General features: G+C 51.7%; 1 protein-coding gene across 1 annotated transcript; it reads right to left on the bottom strand.

Annotated features, from left to right (window-relative positions):
• Positions 1-463: 463 nt before the first annotated feature.
• On the bottom strand, positions 464-13,315 carry TYSND1 (trypsin like peroxisomal matrix peptidase 1). The gene is made up of 4 exons (XM_070364627.1): positions 12,047-13,315; positions 10,001-10,131; positions 8,809-8,994; positions 464-6,364 (listed from the first exon to the last, which is right to left on the bottom strand). Exons 1-4 carry the CDS (start codon positions 13,216-13,218, stop codon positions 6,147-6,149), a joined length of 1,707 nt encoding a protein of 568 aa, XP_070220728.1. The 5' UTR covers positions 13,219-13,315; the 3' UTR covers positions 464-6,146.
• Between the last annotated feature and the right edge of the window lie 230 nt (positions 13,316-13,545).

The following is a 13,545-nucleotide window of genomic DNA, read 5'->3' as shown; positions in this document are numbered from 1 at the left end:
CACAGACTAAGTGCTTTGGATAGCTTCTCAAATTTACTTTACACGTGGGTCCTCCAAGGTAAGTCTTATTCATCTCCACTTCATAGATGAGGAAACTAAAACTCAAGCTAATAAATCAGCAAAATCACACAGTTAGTAAAAGAGAGGAACTGGGTCTTGACCCTAAAATCAGGGCATCATCGCTAAGGGAGCCAGAGGTCACTGAGCAGGCATAGGAGAGACTCAGTGGTGAGTCACACAGGCATCAGAAATTCACTGGGCTCATGCCCCAGCACTGTGGGAAACAGAGGTGGAGAAAACCACCACAGCCTGCCCAGGGCAGGGACACAGCCCTGGGGCTTGGGAAGGTCAAGGAGAGTTTTGTGGAAGGACTATACCGATACAGGCAAAGTGGATTCCAATCAGCAGCGTACAAGGAAAGGACTTATTAAAATTGCAGCACAAACCTGAAGCTGGGAGGGAGGAGAGAGAGGCATGCAGTGGCCCATGCTGGGTTTGGGGTGTGGCTTGCAGAGCTGGTATGGCCCGTCTCCAAGGACCTGACCCACACCAGGAAAACTAGGGAAAGTGTCATGGTCATTCAACACCTTCTTGGCAACCAGGGAACATCTTGATTCAAGAGAGGGGAGAGGGTCCCAGTGGAACCTTCTTGTCCCCACATCACTTCTCTCTTCCCACTCAACAGTGTACATATCTTTGGCGCTGAAAATCGTGGCTCCTTGCCTAACAAGGGACTTTTGTCTTTGAATTTCCAGGTGCTGGAGGGACCAGGGAGATACAATTCAGATGCCTTAATGTTGGTAGTTCTATGGAACCTTAATGATTAGTGTGAGCTCCCAATGCTAGGGACACGGATTCAATCCCTGATCAGGGAACTGAGATCCCGCATGTTGCATAGCACTGCCAAAATAATTAGAAAAAAATGAAAGATGGGAACCTTGAATTAAAAAAAAAAAAATTAGTAGGAACATCAAGCAGGTTGTCTAATATCCCAGAACCTAAGAGGAGGACGCACTGCTGGCTCTCAGCAAGGCCTGAAGGCATACAGTCCCTGACAGCAACAGGTGTTTCTACTGCTGGCTCCCAGGGCTGGGGGGAGTGCCATGGTACTGGGATCAACTCAAGGGCCCAGAGAAACAGAAGCGGTATCCCCACTTAAGGAAGGGACAACTCTTAACTTTATCTGAAGAACCTTGTCAGTTTTAGTGAAATTCACAACCCTCAAACAACGGGGGGAATCCTCCAGTTTCTTCTCTCCCTTGAAATGTGCTTTGGCAGAGTGCTCACAGCTAGGGGAAGGCTATATTCATGAAGCTAGGTTCTACTGCTGTGACAAACAGACCCCCCAGTCTAATGGCTCAAATACAACAGAAGTGGATTACTTGCCTGGGCTTCAGTACCAGGCCAGTGGACTGGTTAATGAGACTGCCCCCTCCACACCATCATCCAGGGACCAGCTAAAGGGACTGTCTTCACCAAGTGGCTGCCAAGGTGTCTTTTAAGGGATGTCTCCACTCCCGGCGGATGTGGGTAAGGGCACAGAAAAGGCCAGGCCTGGAAGTGGTGTACCTCCCTTCTGTGCTTTGGAACTCATGGACACACCTGACTGTGGGGATGGCCAGGAGTTGCCATCCAGAGTATGGGCGGAAAGAAGAGAGGAAAACAGATCCTGGTGTCTGCCCTGCTGACCGAGGTCTTAGCCTCCCTGGTTTACTTCCTGTGCTCCTGCTTGTCCTTTCTCAGGCTCCTGCAGGTTCCTGCTCTTAAACACTGGCAGCCCCAGGCTCTCCACTGCACCTGCTCCCAGAGGTAGCAAGGCATGAGAAAATGATGGGCTCAAGCAGATATTTGCTCTCTTGGACATTTATTGAGGAAATCTGATAACGGGGCATGTGACAAGGAAATCTAGAGGTAAAAGGTCATGGAGAGAAGGGCCCGAAAGACCAAATTGTACTAACACAGGAGGAGAGACTCAGTGCCTAGGCCAGGCCAGAAGAGAGGAAGCAAAGCAGAGAGGGATGCTGAGTCATCACTCATGCCGAGTGGGCCCTAGAACTTCCCCAGGGCAAGCAGCTTTCCAGCACCTGTGCAGGAGCATCTAACGCTAAACTGACTTTTATTTTGGTAATACGAGTGAGTCTTTGTTCCTAAAGCAGCATTAAAACAAGACCCAGCTTGGCAGAGCCAGCCAGCTCTCCACAAAGGTCATTCTCCCCTTCTATGGCACAGGGGTCCTGCCGAGGAACATCTGCCAGCCAGGGACTATGTTGCCAATCTCCCCCACACCACTTTGCTGCTGGCTGGGGCCAGATTCTCATGGAAGGAATGTGAGCAGGAGTGATTATAATGTCACTTCTGAAGCAGTTAAGAAGCAAGGGCGACTTTCTTCCCTTTTTACTAATGAAGCAAAAAAAGCACGAGGCAGGCTTGTGCAAAGCAGTAATGGTGACCTGTTTAAGAGCAGCAGCAGAGCAGGGTGGCAGGGACAGCCTGATGGGGTCAGAAGATTGGCTACATGCAGGGGGTGGAACAAACAAGTTAATATATTGAGGATGACGGAGCTGTGTTTCTCACTGAAAGGAGGGAGGTACCAATATGAAAAGGGGACAGCTAGAATGAACCTTGTGGTATTGAGCTTGTAGTTTCAAACTGCAACTGTCGGTGTTAACTCGTGGCTTACAATATATAGAGACAGAAGTAAATACAGATCTAAGTTCTGTCTACTGAGAGGGCCTGGGAGCAGCAACACCTGGGTGAGAAGCACATCTAGTTTCTAAATACCATTCTCTAATGAAAAAGGACCCTAGAGAAGTGACTGATTCCAGGGAAAGTACAAGGTAAGTCTAGAACAGTATGCTTTGAAGGAAGTTCTCAAAGAATGATGGGGAGGGGACTTCCTTGGTGGGCCAATGGTTAAGGCTCCTTGCTCCCACAGCAGGGGGCCGAGGATTAATCCCTGGTCAGGGAACTAGATCCCACATGCCACAACTAAATGTTCATATGCCACAAGTAAGACCCAGCACAGCCAACTAAATTAATTAAAAAAAAAAAAAAATGATGAGAGGCCAAAAGAACACAGAAGTTAGTTTGAAGGAGTTCCCTCCAGCCAATAGGGACAATTTGAGCATCAAAATAATGACAAGAATAGATTATAATCCACTGATTAAAATCCAAATCCATGATTCCACAAAAACATAGTTAAACGGAGAGAAGGGAAAGCTTTCATTTCAATAGAATGCCAATGAATAAATGTAGGAGGAAAAATGAAAACAAAAGATTACCATTTGGCAAACATTAAAGTTATTTAGTCAAGGGACATCAATGCATGATAAGCATAGTAGATGAAACTGGGTGGGGAACAGTGTTTTTACACAGTCTTCAAACATTTCCACACAAATACCTATTAATTACAAACAAAAAAGAAAATTTATAGTGGAGAAACCTAGCAGGCATCATCTTAGTCAAAGGATCGATATTATCATCTGTAATCTGACAAATAAAGATCATGTGACACCCAGTAGGAGAAAATGACAAGACATCACTAATGTGATATCCCAGCGATGTACGTCCAGAATCTAATCATGTGGAAGTGTGGACAAACCCACAGGAAGACACATTCTACAAAATGACTTCAGGAAGGTCAAGGGCATCCAACTCAAGGAAAGACTTAGGAGCTGCTCCATGTCAAGGTGGGGAGAGAGCCATGGCAAGCAGGTACAATTCATGATCCCAGAGGAGGTCTTTCTGTCACAGAGAACATCACTGGGGTTTGGCACAGGCGGTAAGGGGTGTCTGGGGGAAGGGTGTGTCGGGATTCTTGCTACTTTTCTGTAAGTCTGAAACTGTTTCAAAATTTAAAAAAAAATTTTTTTTAAAGAAGCTGGAATATCTTCTCCACTCTCTCTTGCCCCATCCACTAGCAGGATGCAGAGGACCTGCTAGGGTCTGAGGTCCCAGGCCCAGTGATAAGAGCTGTAGGAGGGAAGGAGTTCAGGTCCCTTAACCCCAAATGCATGACAGCCACCACCCCCCCAACTTTCCTGGTCAGGTGCACAACTTTGGACTTTCTGTGAGCAATGAACAAACTTCTATTGTCTTTAGCCACTGAGCTGGGGGAGAGGGGACCTTTTCCTGCATTATCCTAACTCATGGGACTTACTCAACAGCCTGCTCTGCTCTCCACTTGAGGTCCCACAGACACCCCAGGGAAACATCTTGTCCCTAAACTTGCCAGCCGCTCATCACTATCCTGGCCAGAGACCCAGCACCGCTCGACCCCTCTCTCTCTCTGCATCACCCCACATCCAGTCAAGCCCACTTCCTGTGTCATGCTGGAGCTTCTCCACACCCGCCAGGCCTGCCTCGGCCGTCTTCCCCTCACCAGGGCCATTGTCACTGGTTCTCTAGCCTCCGTTCCAATCTTTTCTCCGCTAAGCCTGGCAAGACATATGTGTAGTTCCACAATTCCTTGTCCCAGCCCCTGCTGCCCTCAACCTGGACACCCTCCCTGTTTCCAGCCCATCTGGTAAACACTTAGTCTCCCCTCAGGGTTCAACTCGTGAGTCACCTGGATGAATCCTTGCTTGATCCTCCATCCTTGGGGCCCTTGGACACGGTCTTCCATCTGAACAGGGCAGAGAGGCCCTGCTTGCTCCATTAATCGGGGTGGTGGGGGTGGGGGCACACACCCGTCTCCCCAGCATAGCCTGAGCTCCTTGGCATCCACACATGCTGGAATAAATCCTCTCCCCTCCCACTCACAGCCAAGTCAGATCCCAGCCCTCCTTCGCCACCCGTTAATTCACTACAGGCTTTCATTCGAGCTATTAAAACATTTGCCCTCTGGCCCCTTTCCTAATCCACACAGAGAAGAATCCCTGTCTCCAGAGTGTTCTGTGGTTGCCCAGAGCTGGCACTCAACAAACAGATTATTGAAACAAAGTACTCAGAGCAATTCTCTCTGCTTAGATTAGAGCCCCACCCCATTTCACTCCTGCCCCAGTTGTTCCCAAATTGCATTCAATCTGTCAATGATTTAACAATTATTTCTTGAAGGCTGGCACACACAAGACCCTGGGCATGCAATACATGTTCCTGACTCCAGGGGTTGGTCTTAACTCCTAGGGGCCACCGTGGCCTTGTTCACCTTTGAACTCCCCAACTCCTGTCCATCCCCGGGCCTGGCTCAGCTAGGCACCCTGTAAACATCTGCTACCAGGCCAAGACCACTACTGACCCAGGCCTGCAAGCCCATCCAGGGCTGACTGGCCCTACAACCAGCTACTAGGACTAGTCTGACACAAGAGTGTCCTGTGAGATCAACCCCACTAAGACAGCAGGACAGAAAGTGTGTACTTCTGTGCCTGGAGCTTTCCTATTCCCCATTCAACTCATGAAACAAAAAAAGAATCTGACATATAAGGACTCATCCCTTGGAGGTCCTGTTTATTCCTGAACCCCAACCAGACAGCCCAGCAAGACACATCCCACTCCTCCACCCCACCCCAGATCCCTGAGGCCCATTTCCCGGGCTGGAAAACGAAAGCACTGTGTGTGAGTGCCCCAGAGCTCAGGGCACCTGACATACGAACAGCCGGGAGTCCTGGCTTCCAGGGATGCCACTGCCGGTCCACGGAACAGGATGATGCCTTTTCTTGCAGCTCTGGTCTTCGGAGCAGAGCCCCTCTGCTGAGGTTTTCCGAGGAAGCCCCAGTGCTCTGTCAGCCCCATTCTGACCGAGGGCAGAGAGGAGCCAAGGCCCCAGGGAAGATGCTGCTCCAGGTGGCCAGCGATCATCAGGTGACAGGGGACAGACTCGAAACCAGGACTGGCCCTGTCTTGCAGCCAGCATCTCTGTCAGGACCAGGGCTGTTGTACGGCTGTCCTGAGCTCGCCAGAAGGGAAGGGACAGAGCTGAGTCTACTGTCAGGGGGCAGAGAGAGAAAGCGCCCCCAAACGGCCTGCCAGGTAAGAGGTCCCCAGAGGCTAAAGAGAAGTTTGGTCCAGACTCCAGAGCTGAGCAAGGTGGGTAGTGAAGGGGAGGCAACTGGGCTCTGGTGGGTCCCGTCTGGATCCTGAGGCCGCCAGCATCAGTCCTCCCCATGGCATCAAAGGGCTGCTCTCCCCCGCAGAAGGGCGACACAGCTTCAGAGCTTGCTCCGCAGGGCCTCTGCTGGGGGCCGCTGCAGCCGCCACACCACCCTCACTGGCTCAGAGGCGCGGTCTAGCTGGCGGAAGCCGCCCAGGTCGCCTGTCTGGCTGTACTGCTGCAGGGCCGGCTGGAGCACCGTGATGGGGATGCTGAAGTTCAGGTGGGGGTATGTGGCCCCCGTATTATTGTCCCGGGTGTTGCTGGCGACAATGCCTGTTCAGAAGACAGAGAGGAAAAGAGGGCATGAGCGAAGGCTCAGGGAAGGGAGGGAGACCCACCTCTATCCTGGAGGCCCTGGGCCTGTCGAGGGCGGGGGTGCTGAATACCCCTCACAGTGACAGACACCAGGCTTCATGTATTGACATAGGCCCCTCATGCCCCAGTCCTCCTTCCTGGCTTTACTTTCTCCCTAACGCTATCAGTATCTGACACTATGTCTCACTTATTTTGGTATTTTTCTCTCCAACTTCTGTTATCTTTCAGCTCCATGAGGGCCGGGCTGCTGTGTTTTATTCATAATCTCGCCAGGACCTGGAAGAGGGCCTGGGATAGCGGGACCTCAACACGTACTTGTTGAGTGAATGAATGAATGAATCAGACTCACACAGAAGTTTTGGGTGGCCAGCTCAGTGCATGTATATGAATTTTTGAAGAAAATTTTAGGAGTCTTGCCCAAATAGTACAGAGTTCCTGTACATCCTGGACCCAGCTTTTCCTTATGTCACCACACCACATTGATCAAAACCAAGAAATTAAGCTTCGTGACATGCTATTAACTAAAGGACAGAACTCACTTGGATGGACCAGGGTTTGCACTAATGCTCTTCTTCTGATCCAGGATCCCACATGGCATTTAGTCATCATGTCTCCTGGGTCTCCTCCTATCTGAGTCACTTCTAGTGTCTATCTTCCACAGCCTTGACACTTTGAAGAGTACAGGTCAGTTATTCTGTAGAATGTCCCTCAATTTGGGTTGACCTGATGTTTTCTCACGATTAAGACTGAGGTGTGTCTGGTCTGGTAGTCCAGTGGTTAAAAATCTGGCTTACAATACAAGGGACACCAGTTCAATCCCTGGTCTGGGAAGATCTCTTATGCTATGGGGTAACTAGGCCCATGTGCTACAACTACTGAGCTTCATTTCTCCTACATTTATTAATAGAAATTCTTCCATAAGGGAAAGCTATCCTTTGTCTCCATTTTTAAATTCATTCAATATTAACTTATATCAGTATAGACTCACGAGTATTCATTCTTTGCTTGGGTTACAATCCAATACTACTGCTATTTGTTTTGTTGCTCAAATTGTTCCAACAGGAGCTCCTTCACATCAGCTCTTGGGTTTTTCAACATTTGACACACTCATCATTTGGTTTTTCTTAGAGTTTTCTTCCTTTCCAGTACCACAAAGCAGCCCTGGAATCAGTCAGTTCCTGGTTCTTTTTATTAGAGAATGACTCTTAGAAACCAAGATCTGGACTCTCGGCATGCTCATTGCAACTGGAGTGTCACTGGCTTCTAGCCCCTCTCAGCAGACCGAGATAAGAGACATATGTATATACACACACACACAAACTCATGCATACACACATTTATATTTATCTCTGTATCCATTTATCTGTACACATCTTTTAGAAGGTCAACCAGTATATGGGAGAAAGATGGAATTCGGACTAGGATGAATGTACCTAACTGTATTTCAAATGAATCACATAACCATTCTGAAGGGGAAGGAGCTAATCTAAGAAACTTTGGAAAACAGCTTTTTGACTGGACACTTTAAGGCTAAAGAACGGTACTCGCTCAAATATTGTCTTCTAGTTGGTAAATATGTTTCTCACAGGGATGTGGTTAGGAATTCTGAAAGTACTTTTTTTGTACACTACAGTTGAAGAAATAAGTAAATCTACTGCAGCTAGCAACAAAAAGGCAACGTTTCTCATATGGGAGAAAGCAGTCAGAAGTAAGGGAAGGGGAAGGCTTGCATGAACCCTGTGTGCGGGACTGTAGGTGGAGGTATCCATATGGACTCATGGTTGGCTTTTTTTTAAACAGATTTTTTTTTTAAAAACTTAACAAAAATTTTAAATTGAAAGATTTAACAAACACATATTTATTTAAAAAAAAAAAAAAAAGAGTTCACACTTTCTTGTGAAAAACTGTAAAGTCAGCCAGTGTTAGGCCCACATATCTTTGTAATGAGGCAAGAATGTGCTGGAGTTGAGTGGTGTTCACCCCGTTTCTCCTTTGTCCTCCACTCACTGAAGATATTCACTCACTCACTCACTCACTCATTCATTCACTCATTCACTTTACTTGCCCAACTGGTAGGTTGGGCTTTTGAGTTTGTGACCCTTGGACTCATCCAACTAATGAGTTTCACAGATCAAATGATATTAAGTGACTTACCTGAGGTCGTGGAGTGCCTTAGTGGCAGAGAAAGGACTAGAACTCAGATCTCTTCCCTCCAAGCCCAGCATCCATCCTCTCCGACCTCAGAAGCACCACAGTCCAAAAAACCTTGGCTAATTAGCCCTGGGCATAAGGCCCATCATCCTCCAGACAGGGTGGCTGCTAGGGCTGGTCACTGGGCACTCGTGGGTGGGACTGAGGCTCTGGCCAGGGGAAGGCCGGGAGAGGGCCAAGGGGCTGGTTACCCAGGAGGTCCCCGGAGCAGGCAGAGAAGAGCGGTCCCCCGCTGGAGCCACCATGCACGGCACACGTGGTCTGCAGCATCACCGGCGTGTCATCCACCCGCACCACAGCCGACAGGATGCCTGAGGTCACCGAGGGCCCGCAAGCCTGGCCGAAGACGCCGAAGCCCACTACACTGACAGCCTCACCTGCCAGGGAAGGAAGGAGGGTTAAGCTGGGGAGCCTCCTCCGTCTGGCAGGACTCACACCCTCGCCAAGCCCCCCCCAACCCCCACCAATCCTCTCCGAATTTCCAAACCCTGTCTGCCTTTCTAGTTTCTGCTCAGATGCCTGTTGCCTCCATGAGAACTTTCCCCAGGCCCCTACAGAAAGAGGTCAGGACCTCCACTGTATCTGCTCCATCATTTCTCTTCAGCCCTCATTCCCCTTCTGGACTGGGTAGTCACTTTTTAGGATTCCTAGCATCTAGCCAGGTGCTCAATACATGTTTGTGGAATTAACACCCAACTCCTGGGACTAAAAAGTCTATTGGTGAAAATAAAACCCTGACAATAACTACAAAATGGGCATCACCTTCCTTCACCAAGTGCTTTACAGGCAATATTTCACCCAGTCCTCACAAGACCTAGGGGTAAGTAGCATTATCCCCATTTTACAAATGTGGAAACTGAGACAAAGAATATTAAGTTGCCTGTCCAAGGATTCAGGGCTAGTAAGTGGCAGAAGAGACGCCAATGCAGCGAGCTCATAATCCTTGTTACGTAATAACAAATCACATCCACAAACCAAAACATCTGGTACTTCTGTGGCAGCATCACAAGGCCTTTCACTCCAATCATGCCACTGGAGCCTCGCAGACCAGCCTGCAGTGTTATAAGGAGTCCTCAAGGTTCAGCACCTCCACACTACACTGCTGCAGGGCCTCAGGAAAAAGACATGCTTTATCTTCCGCTGGGAATTCCACCTGCCCCCCAGCACCGTGGGCATGCTGAGCACAGCAGGGAGGCCTCTAAGAGCAACTCCAGCCAAAGCACTGTAACCAGGATGCAACGAGGTGCCAGCTTGACTCGTTACTCCAGCAAGGGTGGGGAAGGAAGCTGATCTGAGGGGCTGGCCCCTGATCTGTAGGCTTGATGTGCCCAACACAGATTTTCCAAGGTCCTTTCCTGACCAAAGGGACCCTTTGTTCATTACCTTCATGGAAATGCTCAGCAGGCACAGGTACAGGGACACCGTCTAGGTCCTCCTCCAGTCTCACAACTGCTATGTCATAGGGAGACGTCTCCTGGGTGGCAAACACCACATGTCCCCAGATTATGGCACTCCTGGATACAAGAGAAACAAAATGACAGGCTAGCTCTCCCAACCTTTAGCACTGGGAGGAAGCAAAATAATGAGTAACAGTAAAAACCACGAACTCGGGACTCAAAAGATTTGGTGTTAGCCCTGGAACATACCCGCAAGCAACTCTGGGCACATCACTTAGCTGTTCTGTGGAATTTCCAAATATGCTTTACCAAGCGCAGAGTACCTCTATATATGGGTTCCTGCACGTTATCATGATCACAGACACCCAGCACCCAGGGAGCGCTGTGGGCCAGGCCTGGTGTTAATGTTCTATGGACATCATTTCATTTAGTCCTCAGAGCAGCCCCATGAACTAGACACTGGTATTATCTCCATTTCAGATGGTGCTTTTGAGGCCCAGAGAGGCTGAGTAAATATATCTCACAGTCACACAGTTAGTGGGAGAAGGCAATGGCACCCCACTCCAGTACTCTTGCCTGGAAAATCCCACGGATAGAGGAGCCTGGTGGGCTGCCGCCTGTGGGGCTGCACAGAGTCGGACACGACTGAAGCGACTTAGCAGCAGTAGCAGTAGCAGCAGCAGCAGCAGTTAGCGGGAGGAGCCAGGGCTGATTTTCCCAGGGTCTTCCTTTTCTCCCTCATTTGATACCAACAGTCTTGTCATTTAGTGGGACACACATGATACAATTTCATCCTCTGGGTCCGTGTTTATATAGATGCTAGCACTTCTATAGCTCTTACTATGTGGCAGTAGCAAGACTTTACATGTCAATTCCTGGGAAAGCAGCTTAGACAGATTAAGCACATTGCCCAAGATTATGCATGGTTGCCTGTTACACACACTGCAGGAGTAGCTTCCAGGAGACCTGGTGGGTTCCCTAGGACCAAGAGTATGTTGGGGTGGGGGACGGTGGGAGGGGGGAGGAATTGGGGACCACACACAGAGGAAAATTCTCAGTATCAGTCTTCCCTATAAAGTCATGGCCATCCTGTTGATTGTCAAGAGGGGATTTCTATGGCAAAGCCAGGCTGGGTTAACCTTGGAAGTTCAGTAGAGGCATTTGGGAAGATCTGGGCTGAGAAGTTGGGTTGGACCACGTACAGGAGAACAACAGTTACACCAAGGTGCTATAGTGCTTTGCTTTGGCCTAGGTAAAGTACCTGGGATTACAGAAGAAACAGAAAGAACACGTATTAGAAAATCAAGCCAAGAAGCTGAGGCTGCCGACTCCACTGTCAGAGCAAGTGAAAGTACATGACAGCAGGAGTGCTTTCCTTGCAGAGAGGGGACAAATGACTGTCTGAAGTTCTAAACTGGCGGCCAAGACCACCCCACAACTGTTCAAAATATACCTATTTGCCTGGGCCCCACTCTAATATTCTTATTAGGTGGAATCCCATATCTGTCATTCTGATCCAGAAGGGATGTTCTGGTTAAGATCTAAGAGATAAATCAAGTAAGAGTAACAGGCTCCTCTCCTACTCCAGAAGGGTGGCACCCTGAGCCCCTGGCATTTCACTAGGCATTCAGGGGAAAGAGAACAGGGTTAGGAAGACTCCATTCAAGGGCCTCTGGGTGTGTGTGGGTGCAAGGCTGAGACAGAGGAGTTGCCCAGAAGGAATTCAGACTGGGAGTGGGAGCTCAGTGATGCTTAGTCAGGGATGCTGAACGGCGCCACAGATCTCCAGAGTTGCTTGGCATCTTGCCCAAGTCCCATTCACCCTCTGCCAGGAGGCACAGAACTCCCTACTCTGGGGTTCTGAGTACCAAGGATGAGAGGAGGGTCCCAGGCCCCTACACACAGTGCACCTCCAAGGCATGAGCCTGAGACCAGAAGGCCTCCATAGTCCTCAGGATTATGACCTGAGGCCTGGAATCTAGTCCTGACAGCTGGTGAGGGAGTGGAGTGCGGGCAACCTTCAGGGCCTTACTTGGGGGTAGTGGAGCGCACCAGGACCTTCGCCGTCTCCAGAGGGGCCACATGCCGGCAGGTCACCACGAGATGGGGCGCCACGGCCACTCCGGAGCCCCAGACAGAACCACACTCCACCAGCACGGCCGCAGCTGCCCAAGGGGGCCCGGGGTCTCGGTATCGGAGGGGCAGGCCCCATGGGGCACCCATCTCAGGCGGTAGGAGGGCAGCCAGGGCGGCAGTGTCGGGGTGAAGGCGGCAGAGGGCGGCTCGGGCGACGCTGAGCAGTGGGGCGGCGGCGCAGAGCAGCGTGAGGCCCACCCACTCGCGGGCCTTCCAGCAGAGGGGTGCAGCCACCAGCGCCACCAACGCCCCCGCGGGCCGCGACGCGAACACGCCTCCGCCCTCCGTGCCTGGCAGGCAGCGGGCATCGGTGAGCAGCAGCGGGCCGGCTGAGTTGCTGAGCACACCGCGGCTGAGCGTATTGAGAAAGATGTCCGGGCAGAAGGCCCCGAACGGGGAGCCGCAAGCCAGGAGCGGTGCGCCCTTGGGCACGTCCCCGAGAGGCGCCACGGCCAATACCGGCCCTCGCTCCTCCGCCTCCTTCTCCATCTCCGGCCGCACGCGAAGCAGTGCGAACCACCCCAGCGCTCTCAGCTGGTCCTCCTCCTCTTCCTCCGACACCTCATCATCCGGTGCGGCGTTTGCGAAGCGCCACTGCTCGGCCTCCTCGCCGCCAAAGAGGCGCACGAAGTGGCCCCGGAAGGCCGGGCAGCTCAACAGCAGCAGAAGCTCGGCGGGGCGCGGGGGCTGCAGTGGCCGCCCGCGGGGCCGGGCGGGCGGGCCGGGTTCCAGGCCGGCGCACTGGGGCGTGCACAACCCCGGGCGACCCCGCTCCGCGCGGCCTGCCGGACTTGCGGCGGTTGGGCCGCACTGCACGTGCAGGCGCAGGTCGTCGCCGCAACTGTCGCCCGGCAGGAAGGCGGCGCTCGCAGCGGTCAGCGCCCCGCTGCCGGCCCGCAGGAAGGGGGTGAAGATGCCCCCATGGCACAGCACCAGGCCCGGGCGACGGTTCAGGATCACCCCGCTGCAGCTCCACGAGCCTGCCTCGGGCTGCCCTGCCCGGGAGGCGCTCACCACGCAGCCCGCCTGCTCAGCTGCCCTCATGGCGGGCCCCCACTGACGCCCCATGGCCTCCGGGACGGCACACCGAGGGCTTCCCGGAAAGCGAGCGAGTGAGCAAAGACCACGAGCGGAACCAGCTGACCCCACGTAGCTCCACCCAAATCTGGAAGCAAGAGGCGCAAGCACTGTCCCAGGGCTTCCTCGTCAGGCCGGATTGGCTAAACCCCATTGGCTGGGCAAGGGGCCGAGTCCTGATTGGCTGCTGAGGCTGACCCCGCCTTTCCCCGCCCTAGACCTTTTAGGTCACCAGCGCAATGTAAGCGGGAGCTGTAGGACCGGAGGACGAGCCCCGGGAGAGTGACAGGAATGTGGCTTTTACCGGGAGATAAGGGC

Source organism: Bos mutus, chromosome 28, assembly GCF_027580195.1.
Source record: "Bos mutus isolate GX-2022 chromosome 28, NWIPB_WYAK_1.1, whole genome shotgun sequence".
In the NCBI taxonomy this organism is placed as follows: Eukaryota; Metazoa; Chordata; class Mammalia; order Artiodactyla; family Bovidae; genus Bos; species Bos mutus.
The sequence above is the reverse complement of the archived record's forward strand: the minus strand, read 5'-3'. Positions and strand labels throughout refer to the sequence as shown.

What these genes read in the sequence shown, in the direction of transcription:
- TYSND1 (XM_070364627.1), bottom strand. Translation starts at nt 13,218, where the DNA reads ATGGGGCGTCAGTGGGGGCCCGCCATGAGGGCAGCTGAGCAGGCGGGC. An exon ending in GTGCGCTCCACTACCCCCAA is followed by an intron (nt 10,132 to 12,046) that starts GTAAGGCCCTGA and finishes TCTTGTATCCAG; the next exon opens with GAGTGCCATAATCTGGGGAC. An exon ending in CTGCTCCGGGGACCTCCTGG is followed by an intron (nt 6,365 to 8,808) that starts GTAACCAGCCCC and finishes TCTTCTGAACAG; the next exon opens with GCATTGTCGCCAGCAACACC.